Source organism: Vicia villosa, linkage group LG5 (assembly GCF_029867415.1).
Source record: "Vicia villosa cultivar HV-30 ecotype Madison, WI linkage group LG5, Vvil1.0, whole genome shotgun sequence".
NCBI classification, from domain to species: domain Eukaryota; kingdom Viridiplantae; phylum Streptophyta; class Magnoliopsida; order Fabales; family Fabaceae; genus Vicia; species Vicia villosa.
In genome coordinates this window covers 151,395,725-151,419,006 of record NC_081184.1, presented here as the reverse complement: position 1 = coordinate 151,419,006, position 23,282 = coordinate 151,395,725, and the positions used below count along the sequence as shown (strand labels likewise).

General features: G+C 32.1%; 2 protein-coding genes across 2 annotated transcripts; both read right to left on the bottom strand.

Moving 5' to 3' along the window:
* Window positions 1-2,087: 2,087 nt before the first annotated feature.
* Window positions 2,088-3,815, bottom strand: LOC131607797 (protein NEN4-like). The gene is made up of 5 exons (XM_058879757.1): window positions 3,324-3,815; window positions 3,197-3,243; window positions 2,867-2,930; window positions 2,568-2,753; window positions 2,088-2,486 (listed from the first exon to the last, which is right to left on the bottom strand). Exons 1-5 carry the CDS (start codon window positions 3,780-3,782, stop codon window positions 2,394-2,396), a joined length of 849 nt encoding a protein of 282 aa, XP_058735740.1. The 5' UTR covers window positions 3,783-3,815; the 3' UTR covers window positions 2,088-2,393.
* A 2,652-nt stretch (window positions 3,816-6,467) lies between these two features.
* Window positions 6,468-9,614, bottom strand: LOC131607796 (bifunctional aspartate aminotransferase and glutamate/aspartate-prephenate aminotransferase-like). Its single transcript, XM_058879755.1, has 10 exons — window positions 9,332-9,614; window positions 8,997-9,252; window positions 8,760-8,853; window positions 8,554-8,657; window positions 7,982-8,230; window positions 7,769-7,882; window positions 7,525-7,608; window positions 7,140-7,310; window positions 6,940-7,053; window positions 6,468-6,824 (listed from the first exon to the last, which is right to left on the bottom strand). Exons 1-10 carry the CDS (start codon window positions 9,442-9,444, stop codon window positions 6,684-6,686), a joined length of 1,440 nt encoding a protein of 479 aa, XP_058735738.1. The 5' UTR covers window positions 9,445-9,614; the 3' UTR covers window positions 6,468-6,683.
* Window positions 9,615-23,282: the final 13,668 nt, after the last annotated feature.

Here is a 23,282-nt window from a genome sequence, read left to right as displayed (position 1 = left end):
TATATTAACTGGTGCACATCAGACTATACATATCTTTATCCTAAAAGCATCACATTACATCTAAAGCCTTTCACCTCACATTAGCATGTCTTCTAAACCACCATAAAACACCGCCATATAAGGCTTCTCGCCGTCGTAGGCAAGCCCTAATCCTCATATAGTGTAATATAACTACTAAGGTCTCTGAGTACCCCTGTCTATGCAGAGGTAACACACACACACCTATACTTTTTGAATAGTACAGTTGCGCATACCGTGGGGCCTCGATAAAACTAACATGAGCCACACCTTCTTCATCACATTCACTATACCTACTATCATCTTCCACTTATGTACCCAACCTTTCGCCGCTATGGTTAACAAGAGAAATCCATCCCATACACCAGAGAATACCATTGGTAGTAGTTAAGCCAACGCCCTGGCAAAGATGTGTGTTGCCATGCACAAATTACGCTGTCAGAATCAAACATTGGAAGACAATGTCCACCACATCAGACACCGCCAACAAGAATCTAGTCTTTTAGAAGAGATGGAGGGACTAAATCCCCAACTACTCTTAGATGAGATATGGGAAGGGCCTATCCAGTAAAGGTTTTAACCCCGTATCTAGCCAAGTTTGATGGGCATAGTGACGCTTATGAGCATGCCGCCTCCATTAACATGTAGATAACCATCATTGGGGTGTCTGGTTCCTTGAAGTGAAAATAGTGGTTGAGGCTGTAGATAATCGAAGGCGAAGATTGTTTGGTGTGAGAAGAGAAAAGCTTGAGTAAGTAGAAGAAGAAGTAGTGGACGATATGACCAATGTTGGGAGAACTCTGGAGTCGATGAAGGTTGGGAGAGAGAATATGAAACAACGAGAAAGTAGAAGGAGAAGAGTGGTAGAGAGTAGTGACCTTTAGAAAAATGAGAAAGAGTGTAAAAGCGGGAATACAGGTGGATGGGACATTTCGGGGCAAGGTTTAGAAAAATAAAGTCTCATTGTTCCAATGGATGTAGGATTTTGATGAATGGTTAGAAAGATGAAGTAGTTCAGTTTGGATATAGAGGAAAGAAAAGCTGTTTTCCAAAAACTATAAAGTTAGTTCTTAGTGTAGTAGTTCAATTAGTTGCATTAGGGCCATGAAAAGACCAACTTTTCTCCAAATGTACTAACGTGTAAAAAGTAAGGCAAGGGGTAGTAAAGAGTTTTCCCGAGACCCAAGTTTTCATATGTGGTAGATTTCAACATCTTCAAAACACATGTTAGAATATTTTGGTTTTACAATATTTTAAGTTAGTCTTAACAATATTGATTTATATTGAAATTGGGCCAAATTTGTACATCTATAGTGACAATTGATAAAGTTGTAGTAGAATATTTATTTTCCTAACATATTTGTAATTCAAAGGAATGGAAAATTTAAATTTAACTTATTCTCATAAAAGGTCCTGGACCCGGACAAGCAAACCCACAATTCAGTGCCTCAAGAAAATGGAACCCTCAATTTTGAGAAGTATGGTTAAGAGATTCTAATTTTGAAATAATATATATATATATATATATATATATATATATATATATATATATATATATATATATATATATATATATATATATATATATTAGCAATTTTAATGTACAAATTGTTACTTATAGTCCAGCGGTGCAGTCATTTCTATGAAAGCTTATTGTCAGCTGTTCAACACTTCGTTTCTTACAAATTATAAATTTATAATGAGATTTTACTCTCAATAGTTATTTATTGTAACCCTTATAATTTTATTTTAATTTATTTTAGTATAAATTTTAGAGATTATTTATGTTATAATTAAATATTAAAAAGTTTATCATACAATTAACTCATTTATTATCAAATTTTTGTTAGAAATTTTTATCCGCATTGAAATTCTTTTTATCGGTAGAAACAATCAAGATTTCATATTTTTGATATTGCCTCCAAAATTCTTCAGCATTTTGGAGCAATAAAAAGTTGTTTATTTTGGAGGTGAGTAAAAAGTCAATTTTTTATTAGGAGTCAATTTTTCTTTTTTGTCTTGGGTCTCTAAAAATCAATTTTAGAGGTGAGTAAAAAGTCGGGACCAACTCTACTCGTTCTCATCAGAATAATTTCATCACTATTTATTTTAATTTCATTTACAAATGCCTGTGTTACTATCTTCCTTCGTTTGAAGAATTTGAATAATGAATGAATTCTATACACAATATACAAATGAATTTGGGCTACCATCTTCCACAAGCATATATCTTTCTTTCAACATGCCAACTCAACAAAACACGAGACCTTTCTCTTCTCAATCACCAAAGACACTTTCTTAAGATAATCTTCAATAGATAGAAACATAGAATATGCCATTTTCTGAGAACTCTATCCATTTTGGTAAAGTTTTCATCACCTAAGCAATGAATGAGAATGCTTTAATAGTTGTTGTAAAGGTGGTTGTCCTTGTGCTTTACACAACAATCCCTTCATTCTTTCAGCCACCTAAGTTTCATTATCATAGTTAATAATTAGCACCAAACTTGAATGCAAAACAAAACATTATGCTTATGTATAAATAAATACCTTTCCCAAACTACCCCTAGCATATGGAACTGTCCTTGGATATGAAAATGAAGTTGGAGGAGATTTTCTACTTGTCTCTTCTCTACTTGGTGATTTTCCATTTGTTTTGCTTCTTGTCATAATGCTAGAAGACCCGTACCATTTGCTTTTATCATTATTATGCATTGTATTAGGTAGACTAGATTCCTAACATTACAAAAAAAACCATATTAAATATGTAAGAATAATTCATTTGATTTCAAATTTAATTAGCAATTAGTAGAATTGAAATATTCATTAAAAATTAATCAATCTCATACCAGAAACAACACTGTTGCACAGTGCTTGACAACCTCCAAGTTCATCCTAACATCATCTAGACTCCTGCATCAAATTAGTCACAAAATTTTTACTAAGGCATTATAATCACGTGGCCGATAGAGGAAACCTGATCGTAGATGGACTAATAGATATTAAACCTGTCTCTGATACAATCTTAAGAATTGTAGTTAAGTCTAACTCACTCAATCTTTACAAAATCAACTTGTAATGTAAAGATTGTCTTCTGACAACATATATTTAAGCCATATATTATTCGATGTTGAATGCTTAACATAAAATTTGAATAAACATCTTAATTAAGCGTTTACCTGTGCTTTTGTTCTCCTAAGCCAAAATAAGAAGCCAATGTTGCCATCTGTCCATATAAATAACAGTTGTTAAAAGCTTGAAATGAATCATGAATCATGAATCACATGCAAGTTCTTCTTCACGTACCTTCATATTACCAGCTCTTCTTCCAAATTTCTCAGTAAGAACCCCCAAAGAATCAATGATTCCAACAGGCACAGGTGCTGCCCTATTGATACCATCAAAAGCCTCTTTGATACGAACACAGTCAAATCTCTGAATGTTATGACCAGCCCAAACCTTTCCATTCAAGATATTAAATATCCTCTCTGCAACTTCTTCAAAAGATGGTGCAATTTTCACAGCTGCTCGTGTTATTCCTCCGATTCTACTAGATTTCACTGGCACAACGGATAAATCTTTTGGTTTTATCAATGTTGTGTAGCTCTCGATTTCGTTGAGTTTGTGAGCACTGACTACAATCGCGCCGAATTCGAGGACCCAGAATTGTTGTCCAGGTTTTTTTGGCACGTTAGTTTCTAAATCAAAGAACACAATTTCAGGTGCATGTAGGTTAATATTGCATGAACTTGAAATATTCTCCATTATAAAGTTAATTTTCTTTATAATTATTTTTCTCGAACTTCTTTAATTGATGTGTTGAATTTGGTTAATGTGTTTAGTATTTATAGATGATGTTTAGATGGTAGGTACGTAATCCTTTGGAACAGGAAAAAGAGAAATGAAATTCTTGTTTGTGAAGGTTGATTGTCTCCAAGTTGAAGTCACTATGCATGGAGAATATGTAAGATGGAGAGTTAAGATTCACTTTGCTTCTTTCTAATTATTGCCTCTTCAATAGGAAACTTGCAATGGAAACCTTGGCTTTGCCTATTGAAAAACTTGCGTGTTTGTTGGACTTGGACATGTCAAGCACTCTCCTCCTTTATGGGAATAGATTGATTCTGTGCCAAAATAAGCATATACTATGCTGCCACATAGAATATATCATTACTTAATTAATGAATTAATCCATGTATGTGTGCCCTTGATGGATTAATCATCTCTCTAGTTGTGGTTTGGGACTATATTTTCTTAATGTACCCAATGAATTACTAGTACAGAAGCGAAGGAAATAGGCCAGACCACCAGGACAGACCACCGATAACAGAGACTTACAGGCTAGTCTACACGGGCTGAGGAGAGACTACATTTTTTTTTTAAAATTGAAAAGGCCTAGACTATTTTACAAGTCAATTTAGTTAAAAATGCTAGGCCTCAGACCCCAAAAAAAACCCTTTTAAGCATATCAGATCGGCCTATTTAAATAAATATGAATAATTTTTTTATCATCAATATGTTATGTTTTATACTTTGAATTAAAATACATAAATAAAATTTGGTTATCTTGAAGAACTTATGAAAATAAAATGAAATCACCTAATGAACATTATTTTCATAAGTTCTCTTAAACAAATAGTCTCACATGCTGCTAATAGGTAAGTTAAAATAAGTTAATTCAAACAAAATTTTTATTCTTTTGGTCTTTTAGTTAGTTAGTGTATTTAAACATTATTTTAATTGCTTATTTACATATGTTTAAAATAAATAAGCTTTTATGTAGGCAAACAAACCAGATTTAGGCTTCAGTTTTTTTGACATGTCAGAATTAGACTTGGCAAAACCTAACTCGACTTAGTCTATTTTCAGTCTTACTTGTGAGAATACAATAATATTTTTAAATTTTAGAGATATATCTCCAAATGCATTTTAAATACACCAAATTCATGGGTAAATAAATCACACGTTCATTTTGTATAAAAAGTTCAAAAATACACTTTCGAAATTATTTTGAAAATATATTTCTTAAAAAGTGTAATTCTGTATTCCATCAATTCCTCCCCTTTCTACTTTCTCCTACTTATTTTTATATTTTTATATTCTATCAAAAAACGAAAAGAATCATTTTTCAATTAGAGATTTAGGGTCAGTTTGTTTCAGCTTTAAAAAAATAGATTTTTTTTTGTATTTTTAAAAATAGATTTTTTAAAACTGTTTTTCAAAATATTACAAGTTCTTTTATATTCGTTTTTTCTAAAATGAAACACTTAATTTGACATCCTATAGCATAAACATACATAATTGAAGACCAAAACTTAGTCAAAATCATAATTTTTTCAAAAAGTTGTATTTCAAAAATGATTTTTATGAAAATCTATTTGAAATAGCTTCAAAATTAAGTGATTTTTTGAAATTTTGATATCCAAATTTTTTCCTCATAAATAGATGAAATACCTAAAATCATATTTTAAGAATAACTATTCAAACAAAATTTTCATTTGAAGCTTTTATAAAAAGTTTCTTTGTAAAAATTTTTTTCACAAAATTTGATAACACTATAGAAATCATTTTTAAAAAAAGCCAAAACAAACGGGCCCTTAATGCTAGTTGATGAAGTTTAGAAAATAGTATTGCTCAAAATTAATAAGAATTTAATAGAAATTTACACAGACACTGCATACATTTGCCATACACTTTCTATACATTGCTTCTGCCATACATCTGTCATACACTTTCTACTTTCTCCCGCTATTGCTTCTGTTTCTGGAAATATACTTCTGGATTCGGACTTTCTTTTATATAGCTTCTTTCTTTTATATAGCTTCTGCTTCTGGAAATATACTTGGATTTTTTTCTAGAATTTTTTTATTTTTGTATATAAAACGAAGGTGTGACTCATTTATATATAAATTTGGTGTATGATATAGAGTGGATTCGAAAATGCATTTCGATTCAATTTTAAAAAAATTTGGAATGAATTTCACTTAGAAAGTGTTTTGGATTTCAGGTGCTTCCAAAAAATACATTTTCAAAATCTAAAAGATATTTTCGGATTTTCATAAAGGACATTTTCGGATTTTCACAAGATGCGTTTGCACCGTATAGGGTGGGATAAGAAATTCCCATTTATTTATTTTATTTTAATGAAAATTTTGATATCCGACTTTGCGACCGACTAATTCAAAAGGAACCACATCATTCCCACCGTCCACTGACAGGACGGGGGTCCCGTTTAAAACCAGAACAAAATTCTATATGAACTGACACAACACAAAGATTGATAGCACACTCTCAAGACCCAAGCCTCCACCGCTAGGCCGACCCTTGGGGTTAAGAGTATTTTCATTCAGTGCTTAAAAAGTGTATTCAACAAAAGTGTTCTTCAATGGATGCTACTTTTATTTCAATCTTGTGTATAAATGCAATTTTCATTTTGCTGCAGGATGCATCTTTCTTTACTTGGTATCACCTTTTCATTGCTTTTTCATTTAAGTGTAACATACAAAACAGAGAAAAGAAAATGTACCAACTTTGTGATTGTAATCTTAGATCATCACTTTATTTGTTAAAACAGACACAACCTATTATTTTCATAATAAACATAAACATATTACACAAATAACCCAAAAATAAAATACACAAATTACAACAACCAAACCAACAGCACTAAACAAGTGCAGCAGAAGTAATAGAGATAAGTGCTTTCTTAATTCTCTCTACAGCTGCCTGTAGAGTAGGAAGGGATGCTGCATAAGAGATACGGATGCAAGTATCGTCTCCAAATGCACTCCCTGGCACCAGTGCTACCTGTAGACAAAACACATTGTTATGATCTACGTAACACCGACACTTCACTTCAAACTGAAGGCCATTCTGCTAATAAAACATCGCTAAAATCTCGAAAGACATTAAATGAGTATACCTGGCCTTTTTCCAATAGATACCGACAAAGGGACTCAGAATCCTCAATTTTACCAAATCCTTCAGCTTCTCTTCCATAATAGATGCTGAAGTCAATGAATAAATAAAATGCTCCCTGCAAGGAAAAAGAAAGTATTTATTCATAAGTAGAATGGCAGATGAAAAGGGGTTACTACAAAAAAAAACAAGATGGATTTGCACCTTTGGTTCGGATATTTTAACACCGTCAATTTCTCTAAAACTTTTAACCAAGTAATCCCTCCGTTCTCTAAATGCTTTCACCATGATGGATACAGCCTCTCCACCAGCATAGCCTAGTCCTAATGCAGCAACTCCCGCTTTCTGAGATATACTACTGGCCCCTGAAGTGAGCTGAATTCAATAAAACATGTCAGCTACTGAAGTCTGCATATAGTATCAAATAACAAAAGTATTTCAACTCATTCCAAATGAATGCTCAAAAGATTTTTAAAGTTCCCTCAGATGCTGGTTAAACCTAAGAACCTATTGCATGTCTTGTAGCAAAAGGAAATCAAGTAAAGATGACAAGTAGAATATAGCGAACAAATGGGGCAAGTCGGCATACCTGACTTTGGATCTTTCCGCATGCCGCAATAAAATGTTTTGGGCCAGCAATATACCCAAGCCGCCACCCAGTCATTGCAAAGGCCTGCAGTAAAAGTTTAGAAGCATCAGGATCCGATTTGGAGACCATTCATATTTATTTCGCAATTTACGATCCTACTAATAAATGCAGCATAGCATTGATTAGCTTATATGAATCACTAGATACAATTATAACAGAAAGAGAAAGTGATATACGGACTAACCTTAGAAAATCCATTCACAGTTAGAGTTCTGTCCCACATTCCCGGCAAAGATGCAAAGCTTGTATGTGTTGCTGGTGCATAAATTATGTGTTCATAAATTTCATCAGAGATAACCTGCACAAAACAGCCGTTAAGATCTTAAGAGGAACTACAATCCAACTTGAATATATTGAAGCGCTTGTGATTGCATCAGAAATGTATGTATGACTTTACCAGAAGCCTAGGGTGCTTTGCTACAATCTGGGCTATCTCTTCAAGTAATTCCTTAGGATATACAGATCCTGTCGGGTTAGATGGCGAACAAAGAATAAGCAGTCTTGACCTTTCAGTAATTGTGGCCTCAAGGAGTTTGGGATCTAAAAGGAAATCATCAGATATTGACGTTGGAAGAATAACGGGTGTTGCATCAGCCAATCTTGCCATTTCTGGGTAACTAACCCAAAAGGGAGCTGGAACAATGACCTGAAATATTCGTATCAGAAATGAAATCCATCATAAGACAATAATAAGTTTTGACGAAGTGTAGAATGCAAATAGCCTAATACAGCAATGGAAGCCACAGGCAAGCACAGCAGTCACCAGAAACTTCTAATGCATCAAAGATTCTCTTAGGCTTTCATTAAAACAAGATATCAAGAATTTGAATAATTCAAATGAGTTTGATCCAGTTAAACTATCCACCGATACCCAACCCTAAAGACTTCAGTTTAATCATAACTATTGAGTAGTTCTTCTAGTGCTTATCCTAAAAAGTATAATGAACTTAACTAAACCTCTTTACTCACCTCATCTCCTGGCGAGCAAACTGCAAGCACGGCCTGAGCAATACTCTGCTTAGCACCATTACTAATAACAACTTGATCAGGAGTATAAGAAATCCCATTCTCCTCTGCAAAATCAATCAATTATATCACATTGTCAAAATCCACATCCCATATAATCAATCCAAATAAAACCATATAGTATAGTACAAATTTACAATCAAACTAACCTTTAAGCTTATGACAAATTGCTTGGCGCAATTCTAACGATCCAGCATTAGGGGTGTACCTTGTGTGTCCTTCACGAATCGCATTAATCCCAGCCTACACTACCACACAAGACACAACACTAAGGCCGCATTTGAATAAACAACTTAATTAATCACTCATAGCATACATGCATAATGCATTTATGATAAAAGTACTTATGATTAAACAGAAATTGAGCATTGAAACTGAGAAAATACCTCAGCTATGACAGAGGGTGTATCGAAATCGGGCTCACCAGCCGCCAAGCGAATAACAGGAACACCAGCTTGAACAAGAGCAGTAGCTTGATCAGTTATAGCGACAGTCCTCGAAGGCTTGACAGCATTGACACGTGGACTCAATGAAATATCAACACCCAGTTCATCAAAATCGGTTTTTGACTTAACTATCAATCTCCCTCTGGTGTTCTGGTCCACCCCAATAACGCATTTTACAGCGTTCATATCCATTGTTCTGCAAATTCATCAATGAAAAAAAATGAATTTGTTAAGAAAAGAAGGAGAATAAAAAGAAGTGGGAGTTGGGGAGTGACCTGTGGGGAAAGGTGGAGAGGCTTGAGGAGAAAGAGAGGGATCTGGAGAGGTGGCGAGTTTGGTCATGGAATGAGATACCACACGTGGTGGTTTTGAATAAAGATTGTGCCATGTGAGAAATGTTTGGAAGGTGAATAATTGAATCTGAATTAGGAATTGTGAAGATGAAATCGTAATGAAGATAGTTAGTGTGAGATATAAATGAGAAGAGAAGGAGGGGTTTGGTAGAGAGGTGGGTGGGAGAGAGTTGGTGAAACCTGAAATTTCCTTATTCAAAGAATTACTAATCAAATTCAATTTTATTTAATTAAATACTAGAGTTTCGTGTATATGTGTGGCGGCCATTTTTATCGATTGAAAACTCAATATTTGATATTATTAATTATTAATATAAGGTAATAGCTACTTTGCCCTTTGTCATATAGGCAAGGTTTGAAAAATGCTCCTGTAAAAAAAAATTAGATTCATCGTCTGACATATGGCGAACAAAGTTTCCCCTGTGAAGGATTCCCTTATTTTGTCCTTAAAAAAGTTTGAATTTCCTTGCTTTTGGACCATCATCCACGACCCGTTCCAGTTGTCATTTCGAGTATTCTTCTATGCAGACGTACCTTCGCCACTGTCATTCCTCTTTAACACCTTTTTCACGATTTTACCATTTTTTCGTTTTCAATGTACATCCTTTTTTGTAGTGACCATATCTTCCGCATTTAAGACATAACAAGTGTAATCCTTCATACTCAATCTTGTAGTTTCTACCTTGATAGAGAACATCGCAAGTAGAGGTTGTGTAAGATTAACTTCAACACAGATTCTTGCATATTTTCCCCTTTAGAATTAAATTTCTTTAAAGGCAAAACAGGGGAATCCTTCACACAAAGACATAACAGTTGACTTTTTCCCATTCATAAAAGACGAAATGTCCACATGTCCGCCTCGCCCTGCACCTATGGTTTTACAGGGCGGATATGATTTTAGACCACGTGTGTCCATTTATAAAAATATTTATAACGTATTGTAACTTATACACAGTTATAAAAATAATTGTGTCAACATTTGACTTTTTCTTATTTATAAAAATATTGTAAGTTATTTCCGTTTATAAAATTAATTATATATACAGTTGCCTTTTTTCCGATTATAAAAATATTTGTAACGTATTTCCGTTTATAAAAATAATTGTATGAAGATCAATTTTTTTTTTTGGAATAAAATACTTTATTAATCCAAAAACAGTTGGGTACAATCCGATCCCAACAGGGATCCAGGTACATCATCACAATTACATAAGCACCTACCTTACACACATATTTGTTTTATCAATGTGGGCTTTGACTAATCTATTAAGGCTTCCTCTATGTATGATAGTGTGTTTAATATCCTGCACAATATCACTACGATTATTCTTCCCAAAACATTTGGAGTTCCTTGAAATCCAAATGTGATAAATTGTTTCAGTCAGAGCAAGTTTCAGTAAAAATCTTTTCCACCTTTTTCTCTTTGTCTCTTGGAGCAGCCATTTCATTTCCTCCTTCCAAGGCTTAGGTTGTCTTCTATAGCCAAGCCATGTGAGAATTTCCTTCCATACGGTACCTGTAGTTTGACACTCAAAGAACAGATGATCTACATTTTCTTGTATGCCACAGTAGACACATGAAGTATCAAATGTTATGCAAAACTTCACGATACGATCTTTGGTACTAATTCTGCCCAAGAAGACCAACCAGGTGATGAATATGGCTCGTGTCCGTGCATGATTTCTGGTGAAGATGTGTCTCCAAGTCATGTTCTCTTTCTCACCTCTTAGGCTACTATACATCTTCGTCGTTTTATACTTTCCAGCTTATAGAGCCTCTTCCCAGTATTGCATATGAGTCACTTGTTCTCTACAATTCACTATGGACTTCAATAGCCAGGATACTGCAGTATTTGGCTGCCACTCCATGATATCCTTGCCCTTCAAGTAATATGTATTCACCCATTTGACCCAGAGTTTGTCTGCCTTTGATTGCAGATTCCATAGAAGTTTGCCAATTGATGCCATATTCCATTCTCTCAGTGATGTGATGTTCAGCCCACCAGCTCTCATTGGATTGCATACATTGTCCCACGCAACAGGGGCTCTGCGTGTTATCTCTTCAGTGTTGCTCCACAAGAAACTACGGCAGATTGCCTCAATATGCTGCAAAATGTGTTTTTGCAAGGGAAAAACTTGCATCCAGTATGATGTGACAGCAAAGAGTACACTACGTATCAATTGTCTCCTTCCAGCATAACTAAGATACTTGGCAGTCCATTGTTGTATCTTGTGTACTAGCTTATCTACTAGAGGCCTGCATTGCTGAATATTGAGTCTCTTGGAGGATAGAGGGACACCAAGGTATTTGAAGAGGAGCTCACCACATTGGTAACCTGTTATTTGTTGTAATCTGTGCCTATGCTGCTCATTCAAGCCTCCCATGTAAAGTTTGCACTTGGCTGGAAAATTATTTATAACGTATTATCTATAACGTATTTCTGTAAAATTATTTTCGTTTATATAATTGAATTAATTATTTATATTTTAAATGTATTTCATAAAATTAAATATGAGTATTATTGATTAAATATTAATTAAAACTGTCGTATAAAACTCTAAATTACATATAAATAAAAAATATATTATTTATGAAATTACAATTAAAAATAATTTAATAAATATTTATTGATATTCTAAAATAGTTTTAAAAATACTTGTGAAACTATCAATCTATATTTTTAAAATAATTTTATAATTTAGGAGAATCCAATTAATTATTAGTTGTTAAAATAAATTATTTTTAATTTTTTCAAAAGTAAAAAAAAAATATAATCATTTTGTATTTTGGTTATTTATTTTTATTTTCCATTAATAAAAATCTAATACTATCGTTTCCAAATTAAATTTTTAATAACTTTTCATTATAAGAAAATTCTAATAACCTAGTTGATTTGATTTTATTGATCCTCGTCATAAGTCTCTTCGGCTTCTTCAATGTTAAATAAAATATATTTTATTTTTCTCTTCGGCTTCTTCAACGTTAATGGTGACAATGGGGGCGGTTGAATATAGGGACAGCAGGGGGTCGGTGTGGTGGCAGAGTATAAACACAATTCGTCAAGGGCTGGGTTCAAATGTTCCTGGGTGGATGGCTGAGAATATTCAGCGTGTTGTTGGTAATGGTGAGAATACCTTGTTCTGGAGGGATCCTTGGTTGGAGGGAGGGTTGTTGAAGGATAGATTTAGGAGGCTATTTGACTTGTCGGAATATAAGGAAGCAACGGTAGCTCAGATGTATAATTTAGGGTGGGGGGATGGGGGCAGGCGTGGAGTTGGCGGAGACGGTTGTTTGCATGGGAGGAAGAGTTGTTGGGGAATTGCATACGGGAGGTGGGGACAATGGTTCTGCAGGAGGCGGTGGAGGATTCGTGGGTCTGGCGACTTCATTCTTCACATTGTTATAATGTTAGCAGTGTTTATCATTTGTTAACGACGACAGAGGATGTTCAGTTGTTCCGTGGTTCTCAGGTTTGGTGGTCAAAAGTGGTCCCTCTAAAGGTAAATATTTTTATTTGGCAATTATTTTGTAATAGATTACCGACAAAGGATAATTTGATGCGACGTAATATTTTGGCGGAGGAGAATCAAATCTGTTCTAATGGTTGTATGGAGACTAAGGATAGGGATCATATTTTTGTCCAGTGTCCGCATTTTAGTAATGTTTGGCCGATCCTAGCAGGGTGGCTTGGTTTTATGTCGGTCTTTCAGGGCCAATGGAGGGACTATCATGACTATTTTGTGGCTTTGACGGGGGAGGATAAGGAGTATCCTATTGTCTTGCATGTCATTTGGTAAGCAGCTGTGTGGGGAATTTGGAAAGCACGTAATCAACGGATCTTTCAGAATTTACGTTTGTCGGTGATGACAATTGTTGAAAAGGTTAAGCTTCAATCGTACTGGTGGTTGAAATCTTATTTTATGGGTTTTACGGTTGAGTATCATTTTTGGATGATTAAGCCTATGCAATGTATTTCGAATAATATAAGCTAGTCTCTGTTTAGGTGTTGTGTTGTTCGGTGTTGTCTGTTAGTTTTAGATTGGAGTTTTACCGTGTTGTATAAAATTTTAGCTTCTTAAAAAAAAAAATTATTTTTTCTCTTCGGCTTCTTCAATGTTAAATAAAATATATTTTTTAAAGTGACATAATTTAATGTAATTTAAATTTTAGAAATATTTAATTACGCTTTCAAATGAGTCAATAATCTAAAGCCATGTTAACTATAACAAAGGAAGACGAAAATGATAAGGTATAAATAATATGTATTCATATGAAATATATAATTTATTAATGTAAATTTATAATTTTGTATCAAGGTATAAATAATAAGTATTCATATGAAATTTATAATGATAATACTGCTACTAATGCTATTAATAAGATGAATTCTTTAAAAAATATTTGTTATTTATATATAACTAAATTTAAAAATTAAAGAAATATTTTTTTTTATTTATTAAATTTGAAATAAAAATATATTATCTTAAATTTTTATTAAAACAGGTTAAATCAATTTTGTTGTTTCTTGTATCAGATCATAATTTTAAATCATAAAAAATAAAATAAAATTGAATTTTATTAATTAAAGAGTTTATTTTAAAATAATTAACATGTCAAACAAATCGAAAAAGAATAATTTTCTATGTAATGGTCAACCGAAAAATAAAAAAAGAGAAACAAACTCTTTAATAACAACACCCACGTTAAACTGAAATATCGAATTTATTTTCTTCTTCAATATTAAAACATGTAATTTATTTTCTTATTATAAAAGGTTAAATATACAAAATCACATTGTAATGTTTGCGAGTTTTAATTTTAGTCCTTGGTAAAGTTTTTTTTTAAAAAATTCCCCTGGCAATTTCCTGATCCTACAGATATACCCCTGGCTGCCACATTGTAAAAAAGATTCTCTCTAACTGCTTACGTGGCAGTTCACGTAGTATTTTTAAATTATTTTTTAAATACACGTAGAATTTCTTAATATTTTTATTACTACTTTTTTTTTTTTATATATTATTAATTTTTTATAATTTTTCGTAAATTATTTTTATTAATATTTTTTAGAAATAATTTTGTTACAACGAAGGAAGACGAAAACTGAGTGTGAGTGGTAGATACAAGGTACACAAGGGATCTAATATTTTTTGTGAATATTTGTGTATATTAGATTGAAGATTCTATATTGTGATTATGATTCTTGGAGACTGACTTCCAGCAAAAGAAGTATTATTTTGTACTCTATTGAAGACTTCAATAGTTCCAAGTGAAGGTAGTTGTAGAACGAAGTTTGGAGTTTCCAAGATCCTTGAATATAACAAAGGTTGGGACAAGGAATCAATAGAGTTGTCTGAAGACTATTGCAGAATAGAAGCTTGGAGCAAAACTTTGTGTCTAGTAAGGCATTTGGCTCAAGATCAAATGACGATCTTGTGAATTTAGATGTTTTAAGTATTTTTTTTACATTCGAAGGGAAATCCAAATTTAGACTTGTGTTGTATTAAGTATTAATTGGCTTGAAGTATTCAGTGTTGTCATGATTATTTGTTGTAACAAAAATTATGTATATTAATTTGCAAAATAGTGAAAGATCTAACAAATTTTTAGTGGTTCAACATTGATGTCTGGACTATGCTCAAAGCAAGGAAGAACGTAATTAAATAGTATAAATGTGGTGTACAATTTCTCTCTCCTTATTTCTTTTACCTTTCAGTATAAATTTGCATGTTCTAAGTTTTATCGCTTTGTAGAATCACATGTTGATATTTTATCTACTTATAGTGATTTATTGTGTAAGCGTATGTATGTGATATATCTAGTCATTTGAATCTTCATTCTGGAGATTATGATTGTATAAATATTTGATGATAGATTGAACATTCGATTAATCAAATTCAATTAAGTCATTGTGTGAAAATTAAATTGTCTTGATTATAAAGTTGCTTGTCTAAGCTACTCCATCTTTCTCAGATGTTGCAATTGTTGATGGTCATAGATAATTGTAACATCAGTTCAATTACCTTTTATAAAAACTTTCCATGTCTTTCTCTTTTGTATGTAATATGCGCATGTATTTGTGAAACTCTATTTTTTTAAAAATGTTTTTGAAAATGGATTTTAGAGGAATGGTCCACTCAACCCCCTCTTTCTAGACCACCTGATACCTGTATTCTCTCCTAACACATGTTTATACCAATAAATCCTTCGAGGTTGATCTGAAAAAATGCGAGAAAAACTCAATAATCTATTATCGAAGCTCCGTTGAGGTCAAAAATTGTGATCCAAACACAAAAGTGATTGAAGAATTTGATTTGCCTCTTGGTGAGGGATTTCAAAATACTGTGAGGCATCGAACATAGTGATGAATACACTATAGAGATCCAATTTTCAAAACAACTTGGAATTGAGAGTGAACTACTCAAGAATTAAATGTGAGTTTATTACCTTCGGATTGATGAAAAAATTGAGACTCACTAATTCCAATTTAGACAAAATTGAACATTGTGTAGTGAAGGCGTTTGCAGAACAATCAATAGCTGAGAGCAAAAAATTCAAAATGATAATTCAATGTTTCTTCATCTACTTTCTACAATTTCTCTTCTACCTCTACCTCTTAATTCAACAAATCAAGATTTTCCAAAAAATTTGAAGGTTGAGGTTCACTGATAGCAATATTACAGTTTTTATTTTGTTCTTTAATTTTATGCACGTGATTGAAGAAAATTGGTGTAGGATTGTTGTTCAGGGAGTAGAGAGTTTTGTCGTCAAGCTTAAAATTCTTAAAAAATGAAGAATGCTTATGCCTAGATGATCTACGATGATGAACAAAACTTATATTGTGTTGCCTAGATGATCTACGATGATGAACAAAACTTATATTGTGTTGCCTAGATGATCTACGATGATGAACAAAACTTATATTGTGTTCTTCTTGGTGAATTAATACTAATAGTGGCAATTAAGGTGTTGAGATTTTTTTTTTCTTAGAGCTTGATTCCATGGAAGCAAAAACTCCCTTTTCTTGATCATTTAGAAAGATCTTCATCTTCATTGATGAAAGAATCATGGGATGGGAGAGTCAAAGGTCATATACTCATTTGAAAGATAGAAAACGTGTGAAAATAGTTATGCAGTAACATATTAGAATAGATTGAAAAAATAATCAAAATTGTTCATTACATTATTATTTATATAGACTAGATTGGTTTGTCTAACTAATTAAATAATTAAAACTTAATTAATTTTAACTAGCTAACTAATTTGACTAACTTCAACCTTATATGAAGATTATTTAGTTTTTATCCCTTGTTAAAATGTTCTGCATATTTTTATATATATAAAATGACATTGACATTTCGATTTTTATCAAATTTATATTTTTTATATCGTGACATTCATCTAAATAAAAATTGTTTAAACACGTGTCCATCATAACTATTAATCTTTGAAACTTTAAGAAAAATTTTGAACTCTAATTCATATTTGTTTTTACCATTGTTACAATCGACTAACTTATTTTTTTTTCACCTTAAATATCACGTTAGAGGTAAAAAAGATCGATGTATCAATGTTATAAGATTAATTGCTATGTATTATTATTGTAAAATATTTTATATTATAATTTTTCATAAGTAAAAATTCTTTACATTATCGTATATTTCAATTAAATTCTTATACATAAATCGTATTAATCTTAACATAAACAATAAAATCTTATAACAAACATGGAACAAACCGTGTGTGTTTCCGTTTACGGTTGACAAGTATGATCATGGCTTATTCCAAGTTGTCATAACAACTTTTGCTAGGAAGATTATCATGTAATTTCCTTCACATTGGATTCTTTGACTGGAAGCTTTTTATAGACTAATAATTATACGATCAAGTCAATTTTTATAAAAACTTTTGCAATAAAAAAACAAGTAGGTGTCATTAACTATTTAAAAATACAACTTAACTTGTAAGAAATTGATGGAAAATGATCAAATATACCATCAACATTCTCTTCAACTAAACTTGGAATTTAAAAAACGCGTTGACAAGCATTTTGATATTTTAAAACCTATGTAAAATATAAATGAAATAAAAACTATTCTCACGTCTCTTTAATTATAAGTGTATTTTCTTACAATTATTTTATATTTTAAATTATTTGACTTTTTAAAATATTATTATTTATTATATTTTAATTCATCTAACTATTCCACTAATTTATTAATAAGAATATTTTGAAAAATAAAAAAAAATATTTATTGTTAAAATAATTTTTTTAAAATGTTATTTTAAAAGATATGTAAAATTCAAAGAAAATTCTTCAATACAAATGTATTTGTAATTGACATTATACTAGTTTTTAAAATTCAAAGAAAATAGTTTTTGATATACATATTTAAATTATTTGCAACAAATTCATTTCCTATTTAGTTCTTTCATTTTGTCTAGAGAGTTTTCTCCATGAAAGTATAGTGGAGTGTGGAAATGTGAAAATAGGACAAATAAATTTGTTCATAGAATACTTTTTTGTTTTTCCTATGCCCTTGTTTTGAAGGCAACACACTCTTCTGACTTTAGGGCAATGCTTTCATTTTTAACAAACTGATGTGTAAGTTTTCTTTTGAAAATTCAATATATAATTGTATACTAATTAAATGAATTACTTACAATGTATGTGATGCTGGGTCCCTATTCATTTTGGTCCAATGTTTGAATTTTTTTTTTTATCGATGCATATGAAATTTTATATTTTTTATTTAAATGAATTTTAGTTAATTAGACATATTAGTATTATTAGTTGCACTACTTTAGTTTTTTTTTAAACTATATTAACTATTTTAAATTTTAAATGAAGATATGGTACCAAACTCTTTTTTAACAGTTTTTTTTTTTGTTGACTTACTTGGTGGTCTTAGTTTTTATCATGTTGTTTTAATTTCAATCCTTTCAATAGAGAAGAATATAAGATACCAAAAAGAAAAGCTTGCCAAACTAGTATTAAATTCAACTATAATTATGTTTCTATAAACTTAATTATGGGAATTAATAGAGTTAATTGTTAGGTATCTTGGTGAGGAAATTTTACAACGGTAAATTAGCAAGAGTATTAATATATCAATATGGTAATATTAGAAAATTTCAAAATGTCAATCTAGAGGACAACATGATATTATACGGTTTTTGTTTTAATTCTGTAAAACAAAAATGTATTTGGGAAGTGGTTGATTTCTGAAGATTCAGGTTGAAGTCTTTGGTCCACGGAAAGAGTTTTAGGGTACCCGACGATAAGTTCCAACCACCATTTGACAAAGATCTTTTTGTGTCTTCAAGAGAAGAGAAAGAGAGCTCATGGAAACCTTTCCCGAGTGACGTAATTCCCCAATGACCAAGTTTGTTCCAAAGAGGAGTGAGCTTATTTCTAAGCGCCGCAACGGTTAACGGAGAAGGCCCTTTGGGCCAAATCACACGACCATGGAGATTGTGCTTGCAATCCTCAATCCCGGCTAAGTATTCCTCCCCAGGGATGGATATGGCTAAGCAATCACCTTTGTAACATGGTTGAAGAAGCTGAGATGTAGGAATTTGACACACATTAGAGTTTTGATTTAGAGCTTGAACAAAGCATTTTTTTGGAGTTTCTGAATCGATTTTCTGAGTAGGGTTGAGATTTGGCTTAGGGATGTCAAGACACGACCAAGGGACTTGAAATAATTTGGTGGTCATGGTGGTTTACCACCGCTAACGACCGAAGAAGAGGATTGTTGTGAATCTTGTTGTGAATTACGACAAAATTCAGTATAAATTTGTGAGGCAAAGAATAGTAGCAACCAAAATAAATGATCTACTTCAATAATAATCCGTACACAGATAACAGAATAAGGCGAGAAAAAGACGAAGGTTTGTTTATCCAATTCGATCAAACAATCTACTCCGAGGAGAGAGCAACTCTCCAATTCACTATACTCAGAAAGTTGTTACAAGAGATTACAGATGAGTTACAAGAAAATAGTCTTCGCAGTTTCCAAAGAACAAACCATATTTTCTACAGTGTTTCCCAACCTCTCCAACAATAAATATAAGAATCACTCAAACCCAAAGTGTTTAGAAGCATTTCCCAATCCCCTTAGATAACTCTAAAGGTTTCCCAAAAACCTTTGTCTTTTTAAATTTTCCCATAGAATTCCCTAAACCCTTATTCTCCCTTGTTACTATAAGCTCTAAGATTATCACACTATAATAACAAAAGAGATACATATTTATAATAGTCAAAATCCAACAAATTCCAAAAAAATAGAATAAAATATAAATATATTATTATAATATTATAATATCTCTCACATATTATAAATATCTTATAATATCTCTTACACTATTATAATTAAATAAATAAATAAATATATATATTAATATCTTTTAGAATATTATAAATATATCTTATAATATCTTTTAGAATATTATAAATATCTTATAATATCTTTTATATTAATTTATATGATCTCCAAATTAAGATAAAATATTATAACATTAATGAATAGATCAATGAATCAAACCAACCGAATTCAATACCCGTGAACCGCTCAGACCAGACTATTTTTGACTTTCTGATTTCTGACAATCTAAAAATATGTTTTCTTTCTCTTCGTCACCAAAGATTTTAAGGCATATTCCAACAATCTCCACCTTGAATTTAAACCGTGTTGATACCAATTTAACAATAAACAACATTGCTGCTCTCTACCAGGTTGAAACTCTAATCAATAACATTGATCAAATTCAAACAACCCTTGAATCTTGATCTCGCCACTTGCTTCCCATTACCCTTTTCTTCCTATGTAATTTAACAAGCCTACAAGTATGATTCTTCAATCACCCTTGAGTCCACCTGTTTTTAAATGCCTCCCTGAAGGTTTTTCTTCTTTTATTTTGCAGTTCTTCAGCCACATTAAAAACATAACATCCAAGGCTAGCGTAACCGTCCCTTTGAGATGATACCATAACCCTCATTACCTTATCATGAGTCAAATGATAATCAGAAATCTCCGTAACCGTTCCCTCACTACTACTAGTATCCATTGTAGGAAAATCCACCTCAAACTGAGTTTTCTCCGTTATAGTTTCTCCCTTGGTTTTCACTATTCTCCCTCTGGAGAAATTCTCTACCAACCAAGTAAGTTATTTTATCTTCATCTCTTCCCAAAAAACTTAATAAAAACTCCGCGGTAACATGCATTTTTATTCCTTGATTCCTGCAAAATTCATTATACTCCTCTGAAACTTTCTCAAGGTATTCATAACGCCTTAAACCCAAATCTCATAGTTCTTCCTTGTCATGAAAGCCTCCACTAGTTAACGATAAATGAATAACAACATTTGAACCTTCTAAAATATATAGACCACATATTTTAGACCCTTCAGAAATAATCAATTCATCACGTGAAATCTTTAAGACTTCATGTTCAACTCTAGTACAATAGCCTATATCATCAAACATATTTAAAGATAACAAATTTCGGTTGAGTTCTGGAACATACCTCACATTGTGAATAAGAAGTTCACGATCATCAAACATTTTAAATCTGACCGTACCAATACCATGAACCTTGCAAGCCTTATTATCACCAAGGCGAACTACTCCACTTTGCACCATCGTCAAAGTTTCAAAGTATTCTATTCTTGGACACATGTGATAAAGGCAACTATATTCAGTTTCCAAAATCGATACTACTAGTACATCGGCATACTCATAACTTTCCTCACCCAAGGAAACTGAAGCTTGAACAAAATCTTCATTGACCTTTCTCTCAGGATAATCCCTTTTAAAGTGACCGATTTTCTGACAATTAAAATATTTTATCTTTAACTTGTCATACCTCTTTGATTTGGACATCCATTTATGCTCACCTCCTCCTCTTTACACATTTAAGCCTTCACCACTATCTTCAATCTTCAAATATTTCGACTTTGAAAATTCTTTGGATTTCATCGTTGTCATAAATAAGGACATCCTTAAAGTGCTCAAAGGATCTGAGTAATGAACTCAACAAGAGCAAAGTCTTGTCCTCATCATCAATCTTCACTTCAATATTCCCAAGATCATCAATAATATTGTGAAATTATGTAAGCTGCTCAACTATGGATTTGTTCTCCACCATTTGGAATGAATATAGTTGTTATTTTAGATACAACGTGTGAGCCAAAGACTTTCAATGATTCAAGTTTTGCCCGACTTCTCTTAGAATTTTATCCCCGAGGCACAAGATAATGGTACTCCTAGCCTTATCCAACATCTCGGTCTTCTTTACCTGTGTAAGCCCTGCATGCATCAATGCTCCACTCTTTAAAGCATCGATACATTTCTCTTGAATTAAAATTGCTTGCATCTTAATTTTACGCAACACGAAGTCGTTGTTACCTGAAATTTTCTCGATCTCCCATCTACTAACCATGGTGCTCACTTGTAATTAATACCTCTTTGCTCCGTGCTCACTGCACCACTTATTGTGAATCTTGTTGTGAATTACGAAAAAATTTAATATCAATTTGTGAGGCAAATAATAGTAGCAACCAAAACAAATGGTCTACAGCAATAATAATTCGTACACAGATAATATAACAGAATAAGGCGAGAAAAAGATGAAGTTTTGTTTACCAAGTTTGATCAAACGATCTACTCTGGGAGAGAGAGCAACTCTCTAATTTACTATACTCAGAAAGTTGTTACAAGAGATTACAGATGAGTTACAAGAAAATAGCCTTCGCAGTTTCCAAAGAACAAGCCGTATTTTTTACCAAAGTGTTTCCCAACCTCTCCAAATCTCAATATAAGAATCACTCAAACCCAATGTGTTTAGAATTATTTTCCAATCCCCTTAGATAACTCTAAAAGTTTCCCAAAAACCTTTGTCTTTCTAAGTTTTCCATTGGAACTCCCTAAATCCTTATTCTCCCTTGTTACTATAAGTACTAAGATCGTCACACTATAACAACAGAAGAGATACATATTTATAATAGCCAAAATATAACAAATCCATAACAAATCCCAAAAAAAAATCTCCTTAATTGTTAGAATAAAATATATTATTATAATTTTATAATATCTCTCAAATATTATAAATATCTTATAATATCTCTTAGATTGTTATAAATATATATTTTATAATATATTTTAGAATATTATATATATATATATATATATATCTTATAATATCTTTTAGAATATTATAAATATCTTATAATATCTTTTTATATTAATTTATATGATCTTCAAATTAATATAAAATATTCTAATATTAATGAATGGATCAATGAACCGAATCGACCGAGTTCGATACCCGTGAACCGCTCAGACTAGACTATTTTTGACTTTCTGCTTTATGGCAATCTTAAAATATGTTTTCTTTCTCTTCGTCAACAAAGGTTTTAAGGCATATTCGAACAAGGACCATTACCAGAAAAGTAGAAGGAGAGAGAAGAGAACGTTTTCGTTGCTATTAATTATATAGGCATCCTAGTTATGAGCGTAAGTTTTTCTCACAAGACGGAGGGACGGGAATGCATACAGAAACATAACATATACAAGCTGTTGACAAAATAGTTTGATTCAATGAATTAGGACTCTATAACCACACCAATGATCCTCCAGGGTCATGCATAAAATAAAGACTATGCGGGAGGTGCCGTCTTAGGAGCGTCTAAAGTCTTCCATGACTTGGCTGAAAATAAAATGCAAAATTACTAATGATTTGAATTCTCACTGGAGATCTACTACGTCCCAGGTCGTAAACTTAGCTGAGTTCTACAAAATGACAATGGGTCGAGATCCCTCTAGGTTCTCCAACTTCGCTAAAGTCTAAAACTCATTAAGTTCTATGATAGCAGG

Bases quoted from the DNA above. Each gene is read 5' to 3' on its own strand.
- LOC131607797 (XM_058879757.1), bottom strand. From the start codon at position 3,782: ATGGAGAATATTTCAAGTTCATGCAATATTAACCTACATGCACCTGAA. The intron at 2,931-3,196 runs GTAAACGCTTAA...AATTTGATGCAG, and splicing joins TTAGGAGAACAAAAGCACAG to GAGTCTAGATGATGTTAGGA. The intron at 2,754-2,866 runs GTATGAGATTGA...TTGTAATGTTAG, and splicing joins GTGCAACAGTGTTGTTTCTG to GAATCTAGTCTACCTAATAC.
- LOC131607796 (XM_058879755.1), bottom strand. From the start codon at position 9,444: ATGGCACAATCTTTATTCAAAACCACCACGTGTGGTATCTCATTCCAT. The intron at 8,231-8,553 runs GTGAGTAAAGAG...CGAATATTTCAG, and splicing joins TTTGCTCGCCAGGAGATGAG to GTCATTGTTCCAGCTCCCTT. The intron at 7,054-7,139 runs GTGCAAATCCAT...TTTTCCTTGCAG, and splicing joins TTAAAATATCCGAACCAAAG to GGAGCATTTTATTTATTCAT.